The following is a 23,204-nucleotide window of genomic DNA, read 5'->3' on the forward strand; positions in this document are numbered from 1 at the left end:
TGTATATACGGTAACAGTGTTGAACCTTCTTTTTTCTATCTCTTAATATAAAACATTACTAATATTAAGTTATATTCTATACTAAAATTTCAAATGGAGTTAAAATAAGTTAAATATAATTAGATAATTGTTAAATGCTCTAATCGGCTGTGGAAAATACGGGTTTGGCCTCGCATCAAGCTTTTCTTCTGGCAACTGTGTAGCGGAGCTTTGGCAACCTTGGACAACATAGCAGCTCGGGTCAGAGGTGAGTCTTCTTCTTGTTATTTTTGTTCTTCTAACTCCGAATCATCTATTCATTTATTCCGAGATTGTAGTGTGGCCAAGTGGGTGTGGAGCTCTCTTAATTTGAATGGGGAAGTGGAGGGGTGTGTCGTGGATGGGATGGGCGAGGTCCGTGACTGGGTGGAGGGACTTTGGAGGGATGCTGGAGAGCGGGAGATGGAGAAATATATGATTGGCTGCTGGGCGATTTGGGAACATAGAAATAAGGTGGCCTTCGATGGAGCTCTGGTGGAACCGGACAGAATCACGAGCAGGGTCAGGGACATCATTTTGGAGTTGGAGAATGGGGAGGAAGGTGAACGAGGCAGATCGAGGAGGCGGGGAAGGAGGGCTGAGGAGAGTGGGAACGACGGGTGGAAGCCGGCAAGGAATGGCTATGTTAAAGTTAATGTGGATGCGGGGGTTAAGGAAGGGGACGGGGTGAGTACGGGGGTGGTGTGCCGGGATATGCGAGGGGAGGTGTTATGGGGAGTGACGATGGTGCGCAACTCGGAGTGGGATCCTCGGTTCGCTGAAGCGGTTGCGGTATATGACGGGCTACTAGAGGCACAGGTTCGTGGGCATCAAGAGGTCGTGGTGGAGGGTGACTGCCTTCAAGTAATTGAAGCGCTGCAAGCACGAAGGAACGGGAGGAGTTTGTTTTTGTTATTGATTGAAGACATTTTATCGCTTTCAAATAGTTTTGTTTCTGTTCTTTGGTCGCATACGAGTCGTGTTAATAACTCGGTTGCACATGCTTTAGCTCATATTTTTCCTAGGGTAGTCGGTAAAACTGTGTGGTCGAACATGTTACCTCCTGTTGCGAGCTCTGCGGTAGCGTATGATTTATCATTAATATATTGATACCCCTCGGGGTGTTTTCTTCAAAAAAAAAAAAAAAAAAAAAAAAACCGCGTGTGCGCGGGATTTATACTAGTAACAACATTAAATGAGGAAAATTCTCTGCGATTGGCCTTCACCATATTCCCATAATAACTAGGATAATTTAATATTACCATAAAACGAGATTGTGTTATCATCAACATATTATCATAGAATCAATAATAATCATGTATCACTTTTTAAAACTTAAATCCCATTGGAAAAATATCACGTCTGACTATTCAATCGCATTATCCTTTCCTCATTTGAGATCATTAAATCAAAGATTTAATAAGGGGTTTTCGGAGAAAATTATGGTAACCGAAACTAATATTAATATTTCATAAAAAAATTGAGCCTGTTGATAGACTTCTATATTGAGGGTTAGAAGCAAACAAGGGCTAAAAATCCTGAATTGTGACAAAAACTAAGGGGCTCTATAGTTACGAGTTATGACTAATGTAATTTATATGGACATTTTTTAGACTTTGTCATTTTTTTACTTGAATAAGATAGTTGAATAAATTATTTTACAATTTTTCTATCATGTGTCCAATAGGCACATGGTAAGAAGCCAATTTATACATCAGGTAACATTTTTTACGAATACTGTGACACCCCCATACTCCAAGTGCCTTACCAGGACCACTTAAGGTATGAGAACGTCACCATCTCGGTTACTCGAGGCAATGATAATCAAATGACAATGAAGAAACATAATTTAAATAACAATATGGTTTAAAGTGATTACATGTTAAAATGCCCAAAACTGATAAAAGTACAATACAACGTTCTCAAAACCCAAAATTATCAAACGACTAAATCAAAACAACATAAGACTCTAAGACTGCCTCGTGGTGACTCATCCCAACTAACCCAAGCGTATCTTCTCATACGTATTCAACAACTGCTCACCATCCCCGAATGGATCACCACAGTTTTTAAAACAATTAACGGGGTCAATAGTAATTACACAATCAAAGCCACACTGAAACAAACATACAAACAGTTCACACACAATCCCAGTCTCCATCTCCAATCACCTCATAACTGACTACACACTAAAGTGTGTAGCCCTGCCAGAGTACTCATCCTAACAGGTACTCTTCGTCGCCAGTGGGGGACCGCAGTCGTTCCCACCTAAGCCCCGCTCATCTCCATCGAGCGATAAACCCATGTTCATTAATGTCCACATCCCTTCTGTGGCGGGTTTCACAGAAGGCGAATTAAGGGCGTGAAGCCACTACCGCAAGTGACTCCACTCAGCCAGGGACGCACCCCGAAGATCACAGACAGTTATACAGTAATCGCAATACTTCTATCAACAACCACCAAATCAGAATCCAATACGATAATTACTCAACAACAACAATACTAACAACATCAATATCAACCATGCCATGTAATTAATACCGAGTAGAGAAACCCTACCTGGAATGCAAACACCGATAAAAGATGATCAAGCAGCTAACTCAGAATCTCTCCTCAACGAATCCTCCTCCTATACATACATACATACATACATACATACATACATACATACATACATACAACCACATAAACCACCAAAACCCCCAAATTACACAATTATGGTTTAACCAACTTTAACAAAACGATATAAAAACTATATGTAAAGCTTACCCTCGATACAAGGATCACAAAGATGTAAAGAACGACGAATACCGACACTCCTAGCTCCGGATTTGCTAATAATGCGATGAGGATGAAGCAACGTAACTTAAATCTTCTCTTTTGTGATTTTAGGTTATAAAAAGTGTTTAAGGAAAAAGGTGACGGAATATTATATATCAATCCGCATTATTAAAAAACCCGTCGCAAATCACCCGTTAATCGACTTACTCGATCGAGTAAGTCACTTACTCGATCGAGTGACCCTTACTCGATCGAGTGTCAAGCGTACTCGATCGAGTACCCATCAGGCAGACTACTGTTTTGCGTAAAACCATATTTACTCGACAGAGTAACCCCCACTCGATAGAGTACCCTAAGACTCATAAAACTGTAGTATTACAGATACACACTACTACAGATACAGGCTATAACAACGGTTAAAAACCGTTGTTATATAAAAAAGCGGACGTTGTTAAAGCGTCCGTTATAAAAGGTTTTAACAACGGTTGGTTTTCTTAAGGAACCCGTTGTTAAAACTATTAACAACGGTTTTAAGTATAAAAACCCGTTGTGGAAAGTGTGACTCAATTTTAGGGGGAAAGTTATAACAACGGGTTGTAATATACAAAACCGTTGTTATAACTAAAGACAACGGGTTGTTTATCAATAACCGTTGTTGTTTGTTTTTAAAAAATAAAAAAAAATTAAATTAAATATTACTAGATGCATGCATAATTACGGCCCGTTATAATTCCGATGCATGCATTATTACTGCCATCCCTGTGCATATGAATGGACAATATGGAATGAGAAGGGTTATAATAAGATTTGAAGCAGCAGAGAGAGATATGATGATGATTATGGCACAACTTCCTAACATATATATTAATTAAAAAACAACTCAAACCACACATTACTTAGTATAAATACATGCATTATCTCAAGTAACATTCCATTATCTCACTATACATCTCCAAACCCTAACTGCTAAAACAAACTCCAAATAAACCCTAATTAATCTTTCAAACAAACTCCAAACTTCATCAACAAAATGAATGATATCATCCTTAAGACTCTTACTATGATCGAGAACAACAACAGTTTCATCCGCCGGTTGCTCCACATTGAGGAAAGTTCCAGGAGCTACCTTGTGGATGCTCGATCCGTACTGAAGGACGCCAAAAAAGATGGCTTAACAGAGCAGCAGCAGTTGCTATGCAGCAGTTTTTATTAATGTAATTTTTATTAATGTAATTTGGTTCATTTTTGTATAACTTTGGTTCATTTTTGTATAACTTTGGTTCATTTTTGTATAACTCTGGTTCATTTTTGTATAACTTTGGTTCATTTTTGTATAACTTTAGTCCATTTTTTGTAAAACTTTGGTGCATTTTTGTATAACTCTGGTCGATTTTTGTATAACTTTAGTCCATTTTTTGTATAACTTTAGTACATTTTTTGTATAACTTTGGTGCATTTTTGTATAACTCTGGTCGATTTTTGTATAACTTTGGTTCATTTTTGTATAACTTTGGTTCATTCTTGTATAACTTTAGTCCAATTTTTTGTATAACTTTAGTCCATTTTTGTATAACTTTGGTTCATTTTTGTATAACTTTGGTTCATTTTTGTATAACTTTAGTCCATTGTTGTATCACTTTAGTCCAATTTTTGTATAACTTTAGTCTTTTTTTGTATAACTTTGGTCTATTTTTGTATAACTTCAGTCTTTTTTTGTATAACTTTAGTCCATATTTGTATAACTTTAGTCCATTTTTGTATAACTTTGGTCCATTCTTATATAACTTTGGTTCATTTTTGTATAACTTTGGTTCATTTTTGTATAACTCTGGTTCATTTTTGTATAACTTTAGTCCAATTTTTGGTATAACTTTAGTCCAATTTTTGTATAACTTTAGTCTTTTTTTGTATAACTTTGGTCATAAAATGTATAACTTTAGTCGTAAATAGTAAAAAAATCAAACAATAAATATGAAAAAAAAAAATAATAACAAAAACCAAAAAAACTCATAATAACAAAAACAAAAAACCAAATAACAATACTAAAACCAAAAAACCAACAACCCAACCAAACCCGAAATCTAAAATAAACCAAATAACAAGATTTAAAACCCGAAATCTTAAAAAAGTATAACAAGAAGAGATTTGAGAAAATGAATAAAAAAAGGAGAAGTAACAAAATAAAAGAAAATAAAAGACAACAACAAAAAATGAATGGAAAAAACAACTCAAAACATGAAAATAAAGACCAAACGAAAAAAAAAAACCGAGGCAAAAAAAAAAAAAAAAAAAAAAAAAAAAAAAAAAAAAAGTTGGCGGCGGTGCGGTGGCGGCGGTTGTGGGCGGTGAGTTGGTGTCGGGTGGGATAGTGGTGGGTGGTGGTGAATGAGGAAGAGAAGAATGAATGATTTATTTGGGTTTTTTGATTTAATTGGATTTTTTGGGTTTTTTGATTTAATTGGATTTTTTGGGTTTTATTTATTTATTTGGGTTTTGGGTTTTTTATTTATTTGGATTTTTTGGGTTTTTATTTTTTGGGGTTTTAGAGAGAAGATGAGTTGTGTGATATATGAGAGAAGTGGATGAGAGGAAAAGAAGTTATAGTGAATTAGTGATTAATTAGAAGGATTAGTGAAGGAGGAGAGAATGAGTGATATTAGTACATAAACACACTTTTGGAGGTTGATCTTGGCCATCCATCTCCCTCCATCCAATGGCTCACAATAGGACTTATGGACTCAAATATATAGATGACCTTAGTTGATCCTTTCTCTCTCTCTCTCTCTCTCTCTCTCTATATATATATATATATATATATATATATATATATATATATATATATATATATATATATATATATTAATCAAGTTTATCATGCATTCCTCTCTATCATCTTGCTTTTTCTTTGTTTTAGTTTATTTAATTTGTTTTACTGGCTAATTAAGCGAATAATACTTAAAAAAATAACATAATGATCGATAAAAACACATACATGCAAATGAAATAATTAGAAAAAGAAAATAATGACGATGAAAGACGATGAAACCCAACGAGTGACGGCGAGATTTACCTGATAATTAGAGAAAGTAAGAGACGATGAAATCAACAATGGATTTGGCGAGAAGATAAAGCGACGATGAGAAAGAGAGAAAGAGACGATGAGAAAGTGTGTGTTTTGTGTTTGTGTTTGTGTTTGTCTGTGTTTGTGTTTGTGTTTGTGTATTAAGGTTTGTGTTTTGTGGCTGTAGCTGATTTGTGTTTGTGTGGTTTATAGTATGGAAAGTATTGACAACGGTTATTAAACAAAAACCGTTGTTAAAACGTTTTAACAACGGTTGTAAAACAACAACCGTTGTTAAATAAGTTTTAACAACGGGTTTCAAAAGTAACCGTTGTGATTACTTTTCACTAACTTTGCGTCAATTTTGCGCCAAATTATTAACAACGGTTGTGCATGTGTGACCCGTTGTTAAAACTTATAACAACGGTTATATAACCATACCCGTTGTAATTAATTTTAGTAAAATTCGCGCCATACATTCTACAACGTCTATTATGATTTTCGTGAATAATCGTTGTTAAAGGGGCGTTGTAGTTGCCTGGATTTGTAGTAGTGACAAGTTGATAAAAATCAACTTACCCAAAGTTTAAAAATATGTGAGACAATGAAATCAAAACAGGAGTACTAATTTTTACGCAAACTTCCACATAACTTAGATTTTTAGAAAAAGAAATAATACGACATTGGCATCAAAATACATGATACAAGTACAACACGATTTGTTATCTTATTTCAGAAACCGTGAAAGTAATAAATTAGCCCTTTAACTTAGTCTAATTGTGAGATTCAGCCCCTTAAATTTAACAAAGCGTCTTGCTTGTGACGAACACTATCCGTCACAAGATGAAGACGGATAGTGTCCCTCTCACAATAAGGCAAGTGGGAAGGCAAGTGGGGGAAAATTGGAGCACCCCATGAATAATGCACTTGCATTTTGTGAGAGAGGCATTATCCGTCTTCGTGATGTGACGGATAGTGTCCGTATTCAATGAGATTTTGTGTAAGTTTAAATCTTGGTGATTAGGGCCCTTAACTTTTGCAAAAAGTGAAATTAAGCCCCATATCAAAATCTCATGAGAAATTCATTTTCTCATTCCGTAAAAATCGAAATTAGTTATGTTTTATTTATAAAAAAAAAAAGATCGGATTTTTTAAATGTAAATAAAATTATATTTTTAAATTCAAAAAAAATGAAATATTTTATCTTATTTTATATTTTTTGAGAAAAAACGTTTTTTTTTTATTAAATCATTTCTTTGTTACCTAAGAAAAATTTAGACAATTAAAATAGGCACGTATATTTATAGAGTATTCAGCTTCTTTCAAAAAAAAAATATATATGGTATATTTTTTAAAGAATTGTTAAATATTTTGGAAATATATTTAGTTGATTTATAAAATTTAAATAATTTTTTTATGAAATAATTTAAAATCTTCTCTAGTAGATGTTAATTCATTTTAGATTATGATTTCATTTGTTCATTTTAGATTATGATTTCATGAGATTTTAGGTAAGAGGTTTAATTTCACCTTTTATATAACTTATAGGGCCTGATCACTACAATCTAAATTTAATGGGTTTAATTTCACAATTAGGCAAAGTAATGAGGCTAAATATACAACTAACACGATTATGCTTGAATCATAATACATGTACGAAGATAATATTATGCATGTATCGATTATATCAAATTAAGGAGTTATAATAATTAATTTAGGGTTGTGCAAGTTTATGGGAAAGAATGGCTAGGATGGAATAAGGGAAGGTGACCTAGATTCATGTGGTGGCTCACATGCATGTAATCGAGGGAGCCCTAGTTGTTGGGTACGAAGGGAGGCGAGAAAGGGGCGGGAGGGTGGCTAGAGACGGGTCTAGATGGGTGCGTAAGCGGGTCTAAGAGGATATCTGTGGCAGTTATGGGACGTTGAAGTATGTCTGGGTGGGTGGGGGTAATGTGGTTCGGCTCCATGTAGCAGCCGATGAGCAGGGGAGAGGATGCGCAGGGCAGGGGGAGGGGTGGTGATGGTTGGTGCGTATTTTTGTAGGTAGCATAATAATTAGAGATGATAATGGATCGGGTTGGATCAGGTTTTGCGAGATCCAAACCAGATCCACTTATTGGATCACTAATCCATTTCTAAATATTTCAAAATCCATACCCGATTCATTATACTTTTTTTAAATCCATATCCACTCCAAATCTATACCTGATCCACCTATAATAAAAAATATGATCCGAAACTTGATTTGACTATATAAAAAAATCATCTTGTGTGACAAAATCGAAATTTCAAGTTCAGTAAAGCCTAAATTTTCAAAATTATTTGATTGGACCGGGTTTGGTTACGAGAAGGGTTAAGGTTCATGCATGAAGTAGGCCTGGGATATTGGAGGCAAGAGAAGGAAGGTAGTTGGAGGACGTGATATATGGATTCCAAGGTGGCGATTAGTTGTTGGGGGCTGCTGAGATATGGATTGAAAGGAATGTTGTGGTTCGAGATGTTTGGTGCGGCCACCACTACGGTGGAAGGTATGCTGGTGGGTCTCGAGCTGGTCGCTCAGTGATGGTGAACGCTACTTCCAAACATCCAGACGATGGTGAGTGGGAGAAAAAATGAGAGAGAAGGTAGAGAATTGAGAAAAAGCGTACAACAATGAGTAAAATTAAATGTATATTGCGTAGATAAACAAGTTATGAAATCCACAATAATTTTATATCCACTTCTCAGATTTCAGCTCTCATAAGTTAAAAAAGTCGAGAAAAAAAAAACAGAATACTTCAAATAAAATTAAGCAAAATAAACTTGTCAAAAGTGTATCAATAGACAAAATGAAATTTTCTAAAATTTAGTAATTTACAAAATCCAATAAAATACATAAGTTTTTACTTTTGATAACACTTTTTGTTACCACCCGTGTAGTGCACGGGTTCAAAAACTAGTTTATTAAATTTGGCCATCACATAAATATATTTATACGTTCTAAACTTAACATGATATGAAAAACACGTGAAATTAACGAATTTGGATTAAGGCTCGATGACCCATTTATATACGTGGGTCATCAAGCCTAACAGAAATTCGTACCCCCAGATTATTCAAGTCGGGTCGATTAGGTTGAAAACCCTTTGAAGGTTCCTTTCTCTGGACAAAATCATCAACCGACATTCCAAGAAAACATAGTAATGAAGAATAATGAACGATGCAAATCATTAGCAATCAAGAAAACTAAGAAGAACAACTCAATTGATGATCTAAACGACGAGATATTGCTTGAAATCTTATACAGATTACCTCATTATAGCACTGCACTTCGCTGCAAAAGCGTGTCGAAGCGCTGGTGCGCTTTAATTTCCGACCCATCATTTATTGCTCAATGCCAATCAATCCACACTGAAACCGACGAAGATAATCAACCTTGGACATCGTTGCTGATAGATCTTAATCATCGACTAACGGCCATTGTCGCAAAACCTTATTGTGAAAGTGTATTCCGGTCTCCGACATTGTCCCTAGACTTCCTTCCTAAACCCTACACAATTTGTTCGACATTCCGAGACTTGGTTTTGTGCTTTAATGTTAATCGGTCAACAAAATTAGGTCAATTCTTCGTAGTTAATTTGCTAACCAAACAATGGATTACTCTTCCATCCTCTCAAACCGACAAAGAACCTGTATGGGCCGGTCTTGCGTGTCGAAAGGGAAGTTGTTTTAGAGTCGTCGTGCTTCGTGCTATAACTGATGAACGTATCATCAACGACGATCCTTTCAAAAATTATCAGTTGGTTATTTACATATCAGAGACCAAGGAATGGAAAAATATAGATCTTCGAATCGACAACCAGCCTTGTTTTAAATGGTATCATAGTATATCCTTTACCGGGGTCGTTTGTAAGAGCGGCGTGGTGTGCTTTCGTCAAACCTCGTATTTTGGTGCTTTCAATCCGTTTCAAGTTACTTCGACTTTTAATGGAATTTTGAAAGCAATACCGCTGCCATTACCTCCAATAACTGGAGAAAAATTACTAGAAAGTTGCGGAAAATTAATAGCTACAAATCACTTCGTTGGATTATATCTGTCTCATGGAAATAGAACTCAAACTGAGAAGGTAAGGTTTCCGATTTGGAAACTTGACCTGAATCAACTTGAATCGATTAATGAACAAGATCTCGAGTGGGAACAGGTATCCGACCTTAATGATTCAATTGTTGTACAACCGGTGATAGCCAATGCACTCGCTATTACTGCTGTTGGTGGCAATGGTTTATGCCACGTCTTGGATGTGCACCCAAATAAGGAGCACTTGGTATACTTGCGAATGTCGGGTGATAATAATAAGCACTTGCTTGTTTGTGATACTAAAGTAAAATACGTCAAGGTTTTAACACAATTAGAGTTCTCTTCTATTCGATTTTTACCATGTCATAGCATTCTCCAAGGTTGGCCAATGCCTATCCCTATTCCTAGGATCCTACGGGAATCCGAGGACATTATTCGTAATGACTGTCAAAAAGCTACTTATATATAGTGATTCAATTGATCTCCCTTGTGACGGGTTACCATTTGTGGCGGATATTTTGTGAGATAAAATGGTAACAAAATGGGTTAGTGGAGAAAGGGGACCACATGAATAGTGTTACAGAGAGAGAAAAAGTGGGTACTTTGTGAGGTAAAATGGTATCCGTCACTCAAGAGTGATGGATATGTGCCGTCACAAACAAGAATTTGTGATAGTGATTATATTGAATGTTTTTTTTTTCGGTTCTGGCGTTATTAACTATTTAACGAATTAGGTGTTGTTTGGTTCATGTGGGAATTAGATTCATGTGGGAAGTTGCTAATCACATGAATTAACTTCCTACATGTAATTCATGTGAATTAGCATAAAAGTGTTTGGTTGTCATCTAGGAATTCACAAATCCCATGAATTAAGTTCTTGTAACTCGTTTGGTTGTATTAACTCAATTCCCACGATTTTTGTCTGCAAATACCATTATACCCTTACCTTTCTTTGCTGTTTGTTTGGTTTTATGTTGGGCGATTATCCAAATAACCAATATACCATTACATGCTTGTATGCCTACTTGTACCATTATAATCACATGGGTTAGCTTAATGTTGAGACAATAATGAAGCTATTTCATTTTATGTCCTTGCCACAATGATCTGATGTTGAAAAAAAAATGACATTCAACTAGAGAAATAATTCGTGTTGACTTGAAGCATAAAAAAATGATAACCAAAAGTACAAATTAAATCGAAAGTATCTCCGAGTTCAACAAAAAAAATTGTGGCTAATAATCTTCAGCATAATTCCAATAATTATTGATGATCGACCAAATCCTACGGCTAATAAGGACTTCAGGTCATAAAATCAATTTGTTTGGTCGGGGATTAACAAACCTTGCACATAAGTATATTTGAAATCTTAGGAAGGTCAAGAAAAATCAACGTCAAGAGGGTTTGTAGCTATTTGTTTGGACGCAAAAAGAACTTCAGCACGCGTTAACCCTTCCATCTTTATTATCTCTGAAGTTACTTGCATTCTTCGCTCAGCAGACTCAGACTCATGCTTGAAACAATTAGCCAACTTTCCCATGTGTTCTCCAGCAACTTCCATCACATCACTCATTTTATTTAGTGTGGTGGAAAATTGTCTCAATGCTTCGATTGTCTCTGTTCTAGCCCGCTTGGTCTTGCTACTTGTCACTTTTGACAGCGAAGGCTCAGCTTGACTATTTTGGGAAGCAGAAGGTACTCCCTGTGTGTCAGGTGTAACAACTTGTTCCTCTTCTTCTTCTTCATCTCTTTCATCACCATCCATGTCTCCTAATGCATCTTGTATACTATCACCCTCTCTTCCAGTAGCCCTATCTTTTCCATATATTTTTCCTAACTCGTCAAATAGCGGAAATGGCTTGTTTCTTAATCCCGCCGCATTTTTATGACTCTATTATATATAAAACGAAATAATCATCGGACAAATATTAATAGCTCAAAGAAAAATTCATGATAAATAAGTGAAAATTACCTTTACCCAAGTTTCCCAAACTGACAGATCACATGTAACAAATTTATGTTCATCATTCCATCCGAAACCACTTGCTTGTGGACTTAACATTTCCACAATTGCATCATAATGCTTCCTTAGAGTCTTCACTCTAGATTCAATGTGAGGTTCGGCTTTTTTTCCAGATCCAGGTAATTTTTGTTCCATAAAAGTTTCAATTTTAGCATAAGCACCGTTTTTAAATTGGCCGTTGTCAGCTTTCCATCCACCGAGATCAAGAAGATCTTGCATTGCACTTACAAGGGCACGATCCTCTTCAATTGTCCATCTTGAGCAAATTCTAGTAGAAGATGCAACTTCCTTACCTTTTTGCTGGGGTTGAGACATCTATACATCATAATCATAATTCAAAGACATAAAATAATTATTATATCAATGTGAGAAAGAAACATGATATATATTAGAAACATTCAATCCGATATTCAAAATAGCACATGTTTAAATACAACAAACATCATCTTGTTTGCAACCAACTATCATACATTTTAGTAGCTAGATCCTTTCTAAATTCATTCCATGCACTACTAGTCTCCATAGTATCAATACAATCATCGTCGCTTTCATCACCATCTTGAACAAAAGCCTCCAAGGGATCTACGCTCATATGTGTTCGAATAAAATTATGTAAAAGTGCACAACCAAAAATGATTTTGCTCACTGTTCTCCTAGAATACCAAGTAGTGCTCCTTAGAATACCCCATCTCATTTTAAGCAATCCAAAACATCTCTCTATAACGTTTCTTGCTTGAGCGTGCTTCATGTTAAAAAACTCCTCTGCACATGTTGGTTGAGCACCCGTCTTCCAAACACTCAAATGGTATCTTTGACCTCTAAATGGTGTTAAAAAACCCTCACAGTTCATATAGCCAGCATCACATAAGTAATAATACCCTAAAATTAGCAAAGTAGACTTTTAATATACGAGTTTAGTTAGTATATATAAAAAAATAATGATTATTAGATGTTTTTACCTTGGGGAACTCTTAAAGGATGGTGTCTAGAAAGTGCATCACGAAGAACTCTATTATCATGAGCTGAACCTTCCCATCCGGGTAACAAATAAACAAATTGCATATCTCGAGTGCAAACTCCGAGAACATTTGTGGTAAGCTCCCCTTTTCTAGTTCTAAACCTAACTTTATCCTCTTCTCCGACACGAACCTTAATATGTGTTCCGTCCAAAGCACCTAAACAATTCTATACACATCTATTGTTAATAAATCTATTTTTTTTATAAATATTAATAGACAATATATTCTTTAGATGTTAAATTACCTTAAACCAATTCCACCTTTCATCTTGGCAATTATCCGTGACAGGTTGAGGTTTTTTGAGCAAAAGATGATGACATTTAAGAAGAGCACGCAAAACTGATCTAAAGTGTCTAGAAACAGTCTCGCCACTCCTTCTGAAATATAATTGGGTTCGTCTATTTTTTGTATCATGGGAAAGTATGAAAAGAAAAAGTGCAACCATTTCTTCCAAACTTGTATTTCTATTTCCTTCTAACATACCAACATCTCCAAGCATCTCACACAACCTATTAAAACAAGCTCTATCCATCCTTAAGTTGTCTAAACATGCTACATCACTCCCTTGAATCATAGATCTAAGATTAAGAAGTCTAGCTTGGAATCTTTCATCAATAGAGTTGTCAAAAACATAAGTTATTGGTTTCGGAATAGTAATGTTCAAGCTAGCAAGAAGACATAGAAGCTCCACAATGATCTCCATAACCATCAAAATCATTTGCCTATATATGGCAATACATGTAGTAACAATCTTCTTCCGTTTACTCAAAGGTAAGCGCGCCATTGATAACTTGCGTGAAATACACATACAAAAAATAGTTAATTACTCAAACAACCTCTTAAGATGAACATGATAATCACCAAACAAGAAGTAAAATCCAAATGTAAAGTATAGTTGAAAGGAAAACATCCTAAATACTTGTATCTTGTATTCTGCATTACATGACCAAATTTTTCTAAGTAAATAAACACTTGTATTATGCAGTATGTCACCTCAAGAGAGTAACAAGTAACAAAAAAATTTTAAGTAGACACTTAAAACTACTAACACAAAATCCATGAATGGTACTCCCTCCATCTCAATCATGTATTTAACTAGCTTTGTGAATAGAATTTTAATTAAAGGTAAACAAATGATTAAGACGGAGGGGAGTAAACTAATAATAATGGATTGACCGTTATTTATATCTCAAACAGCAGCTTTCAAATCAACAATATAAAAATCATCAAAGTTTTATAAAGAATCACCCAGAACAATTTGTTCTCTGTAAAAGTCAAGTGGACATGGTTCATTGCTTACATCACACTGAAATCAATTTTGAAAATGAAAAAAAAATGCATAAATGATAAAATAAGGAAAGATAGAAAATACATACCAAAAATTGAGATTGCTCCAGAAGTTGCTTCAAGGAATGAGAGTTTGGTAGATAGCAAATGAAAATAGAAGACGGCAAACGCTAATTTTATAAAACCCCAATGGCGTTAAATATGTAAATATTTTAAAGAATTAGGGGTAAAATGGTAAATAAACAAGTCAGTCAATCCAGGAATTGTGAATGACCGTGGGAGGGGTTGGTCAGTGAGTTCCCACATAATGTGGGAATTTGTTTTTCCGGTGGAACACCCACTTCCTCCATTATTTGAAAATTTTGTCAACCAAACAAGTATGTAAAAACTCAATTTCTGGGAACTTGAAATTCCTGTATTTTAAAAAGGCAACCAAACGCACCCTTAGTGTTAGTTACGTATTTACGCTCTATGGGTCCAGGACCGCGTTCTCAATTTTTTATTTTTTGCGTACATTTGACAAAAGTCGGTGTCCGGCTCTACAAACTATGGAAGCAAAATACTTGTAATGGATTTGACTAATAATGAACTTGAGAGATGAAACATAAGATATGATTCATTTACCTACTTCTCCAATTTACCTTTGCTTTCTCTTTTCAACTCTTTTCCATCATGTTCATTCTTTACTCCCAATTTTTTTCATTTCAACCCAATTTCCCACAATTTAGCATCAGAATCAAAGCATAGAATCTTCCCTAAAACTTGGAAAAGACGGTCTCTCACTAAGTTATTGAGAGACCAATCTTTCGTACCCTTTTATTTGTATTTCGTACCCCTTTTGTTGTTGATCGTAACATAGTAATTTCGTACCTATTTACATAATAAATGTACCCATTTTATCATTAATCATGATTTGTACCTATTTTATTACCTTCAGTACCATTTTTTCTTAAAATTGTACAATGGTCTCTCAATAAAGCTTATTAAGAGACCGTCTCTCAGGAGACCTACTCTAGAATCTTTACTCGCAACACAAATGATTAATTAGAAGTTCAGATCATTGTGAGGCAAAAAGAAAGAATTATAGCAAGGACACAGAATTCAGAACTCAATGAGTAATATCAATAACACTAAAACAAGTACTCCCTCCTATTCTAAATAACCCTCCCTATTTAAGGGGGCAGAAAAATTAAGAAAGGGAGTATTATATGGTAAAGTATTTGTGCGGGGCTAGGAGATTGGAGAGAGGGAAGCTATTGTGGGATTAAAATAAGTACTGTTGTGGGGTAAGGTGATTAAAATAAGTATTGTTGTGGGGTAAGATAATTAAAATAAGATAAAGTATGAGTATTGTGAGATATTGTTGTGGGGTGGAGTGGTTAAAATAAGTATAAAAGTTTGCCAAATAAGGTAATAGGGAGAGTATTGTGAATAGACGAAAAAAAAAATAAGGAGAGTTATTTAGAATAGGAGGGAGTAAATTATTTCCTTAATTTACAAATTAAGATCACTTGTTTTAAAGCCTTGCAAAAAAATCTCGGGTTTGCTAGTAAAAATTTAAAAGAAAACCAATATATAAATAAGATACACTTTAGGTTTATATTAATTAATAAGAGAAAATTAGAAAAATTCTAATATTCTAATTTGAGAAATTTTTGGGTACACCGGCGGTACCATGTCATCGTACACCGTACCCAATAAGAATATTAGAATTGACTAAATTTTCCATAAATAAAAGAACATATTCTTATTAAAATAAAAATTAAGGTATCTCATTGATCCGGATGTACAATAATTAATATTTATTTTCACATAAAACAGTCTCATTTTAGAAGTTTATTCATTGATTTATTCTATATTTAATTATCAGTTTAGGTTCAGTTATCATTGGGGTTATACTAATTTTGATTCGATTCGAATTTTGTCAGGTTTAGGGTATTATTCAGATTAATCATATCAGGGCTTTGATCGTTATGAGATCAAATATTTCCTACGGTAGAACAATCTCACAAGAGTTTTTCTATTGATTACATTAGGTAACTTTAAGCAAATAAGGAAAGAGAGTTTAAGTCGTCTTCGGTATATATGTTCCTAGTTTCCTTGCGTATAAAGATATATTATATATATTTATATACAGCTTATTAGACGTGTAATCATCCAAGTTTCAATCTTAATAATTTGTTAACAATGACGATTTATGATCGTTGCATTGATTTGTTGCAAAAGATCTTATGCACGCTGCCTTGCTATCGAGCTGCACCTCGCTGCAAAGCCGTCTCTAAGCAATGGAGTAGTAATTCAATAGAAAAGACGATTGATGATCTTAGCGATGATTTGTTGCGTGACATTTTATGCAGGCTGCCTTGCTATCGAACTGCACTTTGCTTCAAAACCGTCTCCAAGCGGTGGTGTTCGATAATCTCCGACCCTTTATTTGCAACTCAAGGGTTTTTAACCCACCGCAAAATCGACAAAAAAGAACCTTATTTTGCCTTCTTGGGTTCCATGAAATTGCGGGATAAAATTGTGACCGCCATGATTGCACCGCAAAGGACATTGTGGTCTACTATTCGGTCCTTACAATCCCTTCCTTGTCATTCCACACGTTTCGTGGCATCATTCAAGGACTTGACTTTAAGTTACGGTGTCGTCAATCCTTCGACAGGTCAACGCGTGTTCTATATTAGTAATCCGCTAACCATGCAATGGATGGTTCTCCCCCCTTCTCCAATCAAGCAAAAACCCATAGTTTGGGCCACTCTTATATGTACGGAGGGACGCGGTTTTAGGGTTGTTGCGGCTCATTCTAAACCCAATTATTCTACAGAACCTTTCATACTAATTAATTTATTTGTCTACATATCCGAGATGTGTCAATGGCGAAACATAGAGGTTAGAGTCAATTTGCAGCCATCCAGTTATGTATATAGAGGTACATATTTCGGAGGGGTTGTGTGTAAGTCGATGGTGTGCATTTACTATGGAAGGTATTTCGGTGCCTTGAACCCTTTCGATGTTACATCCACTTTACAAGGGACTTTGAAGGCCATAGACCTGCCTTTACCTGCTGGAGACGTAAGAAAATTATTCGAGAGTGATGGAAAATTGGTAGCTTCTGAGTTTTCTCGTATTAGTTTAATATCCGATCCAGAAGGAAAATCGGCTAAAAAATTTTACTCGGAAGGAATGTGTATTTGGAAACTGGATATGAGACTTAACGATGATACACAACTTCCTCAATGGGAACGCATATTACGCTTTAATGATGGTTGTATCAATGTAAAAGGATCAATATTTACATGTTATGATGTAAACGACAGTATTAATGGTTTTTTGGCGAGATATAATTGTTATGAGGTGGTAGGGGTGCACCCAAGTAAGGAACACTTGGTATACTTGTCAAAAACATGTACTAGGAATACGGAAAGCCGGTTGATTTTATACGATACTAGGTGCGAAATCATAGAGCCTTTGACAACAACAATTCCTCCTACTTATGACTTCTCCACCAATACTTTTCACAAATTTGATATCCCATGCTGGCCGACGCCTCTCCCAAAGGCGAATAAGTCCGTCTGATGTTGAGTCTGCTACTGCTACATAGTTGCGCATCCCAAATAGTTAAAAGGAAGGAGTTTGTGATTTGCTGTTCTTTATGCTGGTATCAAGTTAATACCGTTCTTAATATATCCGAGTCTTATCTTTGTATGTTTATTTCGTTTAACTTCAGCCTCCAAGAGTTCCAAGCATATTAATTTTCTCATGGCGAATAATTGGCATAGGCCAAAGAATCCTTACTGAACTTTAAATATGCCTCAAGGCCCTCAACCTAGATACCTAGCTACAGTAGAACAGGTTGTGGCTCAACACAGTTCTTGAGTTTCCGTTTTCGACGCATATTTTTTTTCAAATCGCTTATTTCGACGAGACGAACGCAATGCGGAAAACAAATTTGAAATAGTCAATTCATATAAAACACACGAATTGACCTAGGCCGATTCATGTGGCCGATTCATGTGGTTTACACGAACCAGCCTAGGCCAGTTCGTATAGTCCACAGGTGCTGAACTAGGCTCATTCGTGTGATTTACATGAACTGGCATGTGCTGCTCCTTGTAAATCACATGAACCGTCCTATATCAGTTTGTGTTTTTCACACAAATGAGCCCTCTTTCCAATTTTTTACCATTGTGTTCGTCTCGTAAAGTTGTGCGATTTGCAAAAAAAATCATCAAAATCGGATACCCTAGTATAAAGTTATGGCCGTTTGAAATTTTGTTCGTTTCTGATCGTCATTTTTGTTTTTAATTTAATCGTTTTTTTATTAATAAAAGTTTATTAATATACGAAAATCAATGTGTTACTAAATGTCTAAAATACGTAAACAACAAAAAGTGATATGTGGAGTTTTGATTTTTTGAAGCGGTTTTGATTTTGTTAATTTGGAACGGGTTTTTTTATATTTTTAAAATCGGAATTCTAAAATGAGAAAAAAAAACGAGTAAGTAATGTATAAGGGGGTGTTTGGTTCACACGTAGGTATGGTTTTGGAATCGGGAATCATACCTGCAGGGGCGGATCCAGGGGGGCACGTGCCCACCATGAAATTTGAGAAATAAATATATATGAGTGCGTATATAATCACATTGACAAATATGGCTCAGTTGGTTAAGATTTTGAGTTGCAAAGAACAGATGCTAGTTTCGATTCTTGGTGTCTTCTGTAGGCAAAAATTGATAGTTATGGAATTTGAACCTTAGATCTCAAGGTAGTAGATTAACTTATTAATCATTAAGCCACTTGTGTTTATTGTTTATATTTGTACTAGAAAGTAATATAACTTATAATACAAGATCTTATTTATCATTAACTATAACTACATTTATTTCAAATTCAAAATAATACTGTATACTCCCTCTTATTCTAGATAAACCTCCCTATTCACGGGGGGCACTAGAATTAAGGAGAGGGATTAAAATAAAGTAAAATATTGTGGTGTGGTTTGGTAATTGGAGAGAGAGAAGGTATTGTGGGGTATTATTGTGAGTGAAGTGAATAAAATAAGTATTGTTGTGGGGTAAGTTGATTAAAATAAGTATTGTTGTGGGGTGAGGTGTGGTATTGTTGTGGGGTAAGATGATTAAAATAAGTATAAAACTTTACTAAATAAGGAAATAGGGAAGGTATTGTGAATAGATGAAAATGGAAAGAGGAAAGTTTATGTAGAATAGGAGGGAGTATTATTTATCAGATTACAAAATAACCCCGGATCAATTATTTTTCACTTTTACTTTATACAACATTAGTTTAAGAGGAAAAAATTGAAAATATTTATTTATCAGATTAAATTTTGTTTTTTGGGTGCCCCCCTTACTAAATATTCATGCGTCCGCCCCTGCATACCTGGGTGGTATCGGGTTGGAACTTGATACATCATACCTTGTGTTTGGTTCAATTTTGGGGGAATGGGATAGAAATTTATCAAAGCTAAAAATATCTTCAAAATACAATATTTTTAATAATAATTTTTATCTTATTAAATCATGTAAAGAAAATTTAATCGAATAAATATATAAAAAGATTTTTTTACAATTGTTTTTATCACTTTTTAATATTTATAAACTGATAAGGTATGGGTATGAAACTTTCTTTTTGTATGAGTTTGGTTCATTTCAAATTCATGCCTCATACCTATACTGGGTGAACCAAACACCCCCCTAAATGAGTTTTAATAACTGAAGGGTAATAAAATAATATGTTAGGGCGGAACGAGTAAAATTAGGGGAAAAATATAACAAACCCCAAAAAAATATCAAACGCAACTTTCCAAAATGAAAAAAACACTTAGATTCTACGTATAAACTTCAAACCTAATTAATAGCAATGGTGAATGATTATTGCTGCAACATATTTACATTGGGAAACCCACAAAAATCCCTTGAGGATCTAAACAATGAGATGTTGCTTGAGATCTTTTACAGGTTGCCTTATATCACTGCACTTGGCTGCAAAACCGTCTCAAAGCGCTGGTGTTCTCTAATCTCCGACCCTTCATTTATCACCCAAGGCCTTTTAGCGCATCGTAAAATCAACAAAAAGGAACCATCTTTAGCCTTCTTGTTAACCCTGGGAGTGTGGGGTGAACCTCTTGTGACCGCCATGGACACACCACCATATTTCCAAAGGACATTGTCCTTAGAATTCCTTCCTTATAATTCCAGACCTGTCGCGACATTCAAAGACTTGATTTTAAGTTTTGGTTTCAATCCTTTGACTCGTTTAGACGTGTTCTACATTTCTAATCCGCTAACAAAGAAGTGGATGGTTCTTCCACCTAATAAAACCCATCTAAAACTCGGAGATTGGCCTAATTGGGCCGCTCTTACGTATTTAGAGGGACGTGGTTTTAGGGTTGTTGTGGCTTATCCTTATTCCAATGATTTTCCCCGGAAATTGGAAGGCCCTTCCGTAATGGTTAATTTATTAGTTTACATATCCGAGACATGTCAATGGCGCGACATAGATGTTAGAGTCCAATCGCAGCCAACAATTGATGGATATAGTGGTGGAGTTTTCTCAGGGATAGTGTGTAAGCAGATGGTGTGCATTCACATTGGAAAGTATTTTGGTGCATTCAATCCTTTTGATGTTACCGACAATTTTCATGGGAGTTTGACGGCCATAGACCTGCCGTTACCTCCTGGAGACGTAAAAATATTACTCGAGAGTGATGGGAAATTGATAGCCTTTGAAGATAATTGTATTGGTTTAATGTTGAATTCTAAAGGAGAATCGATCGGCAACTTATTATATCGAAAAAACCGTATTTGGAAACTAGAGATGAGAGTGAATGATGATGAACAACTTCCTCAATGGGAATTAATATTACAACTTTGTAGTCATATCAATGTAAAAGGATCAATATTACCACGTTCGAGTCGCTTAATACATAGCGGCAGCGGCAGCGGCACCTATTACCGTTTTAAAGTGGTAGGGGTGCACCCAAGTAAGGAAAACTTGGTGTACGTCATAAAAGAACAAGTTACCGCTGCTGAAACTTGGTTGATTTTATACGATACTAAGTCGAAAAGCATAGAGGCTTTGTCATCCACAATTTCTCCTCATCTTATACGTGCTTATAACAAACTTAATATCCCATGTTGGCCGACGCCTATCCCAATTCCCTAGATGAAGGCGAATATGTTAAGTGCATGGTCTCGACTCTCGATATTATGTTTACATTATTGTGACAGGGAATAATTTGTGTGTGACTGTTATACTCTTTTATTTTTATTTTCAATACGACGATTGTAGGTCATACTTGATGAATTTTTTCCAGTTGGTTTTTCAGACATTTAATCTTGTGTGTGATTACTCTCGTATACAACCAAATTGCCTTCTTTACCAGCAAAGCTAGCTAATAAAATCCATGCTTCTTATCCGCAACGAAATTTATGTTTATTGCTAATTTTCTGGCAAGTTATGGTTTTAATGTGGTTGGGGTGCACCCCGGTAAAGAACATTGGGTATACTTGTCAGACAAGTTTGGTGGAAGGACTCAAAACTGGTTGATTTTATACGACGACAGTTCTTCCTCATGACATACATCTAGTCGATCAATAATTTTCACAACCTTGTAATTACGTAAAACTTTAAATATGCCCTCAACCTAGAAACCTACCGTAGAACAATTTCACTAAATATTTTCTATTGATTACATTGGGGAAGTTAAGCAAACTAGGAAATAAGGAAAGAAAATTAAAGTCGGCTACGCACTTTCCTAATTGAAAAAGAAACAAATTTAAGATTTTGCATATCAATAAAGAGGTGTAATATAAAGTGGTAATTCATCTCCTCTTTTATCGATGTGGACAACCCTCACATATGGGACTTTGGATTTCTACACAGTTTCAATCTTAATAATTTCATAGCAATGATTTGTTGCGTGATATCTTTGCAGGCTGCCTTGCTATCGAATTGCATTTCGTTGCATAGCCGTCTGTAAGCACTGGTGTTCCATAATCACCAACCCTTTATTTGTAACTCGAGGCTTTTTCACGCACCGTGAAAGGGAAGAGACAAAGTTACAATAAGTGAGCGGCTTGTATAGTGAATGGACGGTCAAGATGATAGCAGTAACAGGCGAGCACAGAAGCAGTCAAGTGGTGAGGAGAATTGGACAATGTATCAGAAGTATAATCAAGACAAATACGTAAAACAGTTAGATGCAACCTAGGATTACCATCGGACCAGATAAGGGAGAACAACTCATCTTTCAAATGAAGGAGTGTCATAAATTCGGCATTGAACTCCTTTAAGTTGCAGTCATGGCTAAAACCAACAACAGGGCCTACAAACATACTAAAGTTGTCCCAGTTAAAGGCCCTAATCTGACCGCGTCGATCAAGCCAATAAAGAGTGCTTTCCTCAATCACCGAAACAGGATTCATCAAAATACTTGACATATGATCTGCAAACCCATTCACATTAAAGGGAATCCATCTCGAATTTTCAATATCAAAGTAGTATTGCTTTTCACTTCTCTTGTCCATTACCATTAATTTAGAGCCCATGGATGCCACCTTAAGGTGACAATCATCAACATTATGAAATTCAGAAAAAGGTATTTCCTTGCAACACTCCATTACAGGGTCAAACAACAATCCTAAAGAGGACCTCTTTGAACAATAATCCTTACCCATCCAAAATCCCGGATCCTCGATAACACAAACTTCCTTATTTACAGACACCATTGTTGGATAAAACCTGGATGATAAAAAAAAAACATTGTAAGAACACATACAAAGAACGATTCTTTCAATGCAAATGTGATGAGCAATTAGAAGAATTTTTTGGTTAATCATTGTTTATTAGCAAATTAATTAGCTAATTAGTGTTCGTTTGAAAGTATTTTGGTTCATAGTGTCCACGTTATCACTTGTATTTTTTTCGTGT

The 23,204-nt window shown here is 35.4% G+C and overlaps 3 protein-coding genes across 3 annotated transcripts; 2 read left to right on the top strand and 1 right to left on the bottom strand.

The window, feature by feature from the left end:
- Positions 1–384: 384 nt before the first annotated feature.
- LOC141637209 (uncharacterized) lies at positions 385–1,128 on the top strand. The gene has a single exon (XM_074446776.1). It carries the CDS (start codon positions 385–387, stop codon positions 1,126–1,128), a length of 744 nt encoding a protein of 247 aa, XP_074302877.1.
- A 10,170-nt stretch (positions 1,129–11,298) lies between these two features.
- Positions 11,299–14,605, bottom strand: LOC141642445 (uncharacterized). Its single transcript, XM_074451253.1, has 3 exons — positions 14,339–14,605; positions 11,893–12,258; positions 11,299–11,811 (listed from the first exon to the last, which is right to left on the bottom strand). Exons 2-3 carry the CDS (start codon positions 12,256–12,258, stop codon positions 11,299–11,301), a joined length of 879 nt encoding a protein of 292 aa, XP_074307354.1. The 5' UTR covers positions 14,339–14,605.
- Positions 14,606–20,132: 5,527 nt separating this feature from the next.
- Positions 20,133–22,244, top strand: LOC141637215 (uncharacterized). Its single transcript, XM_074446780.1, has 2 exons — positions 20,133–21,009; positions 22,210–22,244. The coding sequence occupies exons 1-2, from the start codon at positions 20,133–20,135 to the stop codon at positions 22,242–22,244; spliced, it is 912 nt and encodes a 303-aa protein (XP_074302881.1).
- Positions 22,245–23,204: the final 960 nt, after the last annotated feature.

The sequence above is a fragment of the Silene latifolia genome, chromosome 2 (genome assembly GCF_048544455.1).
Source record: "Silene latifolia isolate original U9 population chromosome 2, ASM4854445v1, whole genome shotgun sequence".
NCBI classification, from domain to species: Eukaryota; Viridiplantae; Streptophyta; class Magnoliopsida; order Caryophyllales; family Caryophyllaceae; genus Silene; species Silene latifolia.

Bases quoted from the DNA above. Each gene is read 5' to 3' on its own strand.
- LOC141637209 (XM_074446776.1), top strand. From the start codon at position 385: ATGGGCGAGGTCCGTGACTGGGTGGAGGGACTTTGGAGGGATGCTGGA.
- LOC141642445 (XM_074451253.1), bottom strand. From the start codon at position 12,258: ATGTCTCAACCCCAGCAAAAAGGTAAGGAAGTTGCATCTTCTACTAGA. The intron at 11,812-11,892 runs GTAATTTTCACT...TATATATAATAG, and splicing joins TTTGGGAAACTTGGGTAAAG to AGTCATAAAAATGCGGCGGG.
- LOC141637215 (XM_074446780.1), top strand. From the start codon at position 20,133: ATGGTGAATGATTATTGCTGCAACATATTTACATTGGGAAACCCACAA. The intron at 21,010-22,209 runs GTATTGGTTTAA...ATATCTTTGCAG, and splicing joins GATAGCCTTTGAAGATAATT to GCTGCCTTGCTATCGAATTG.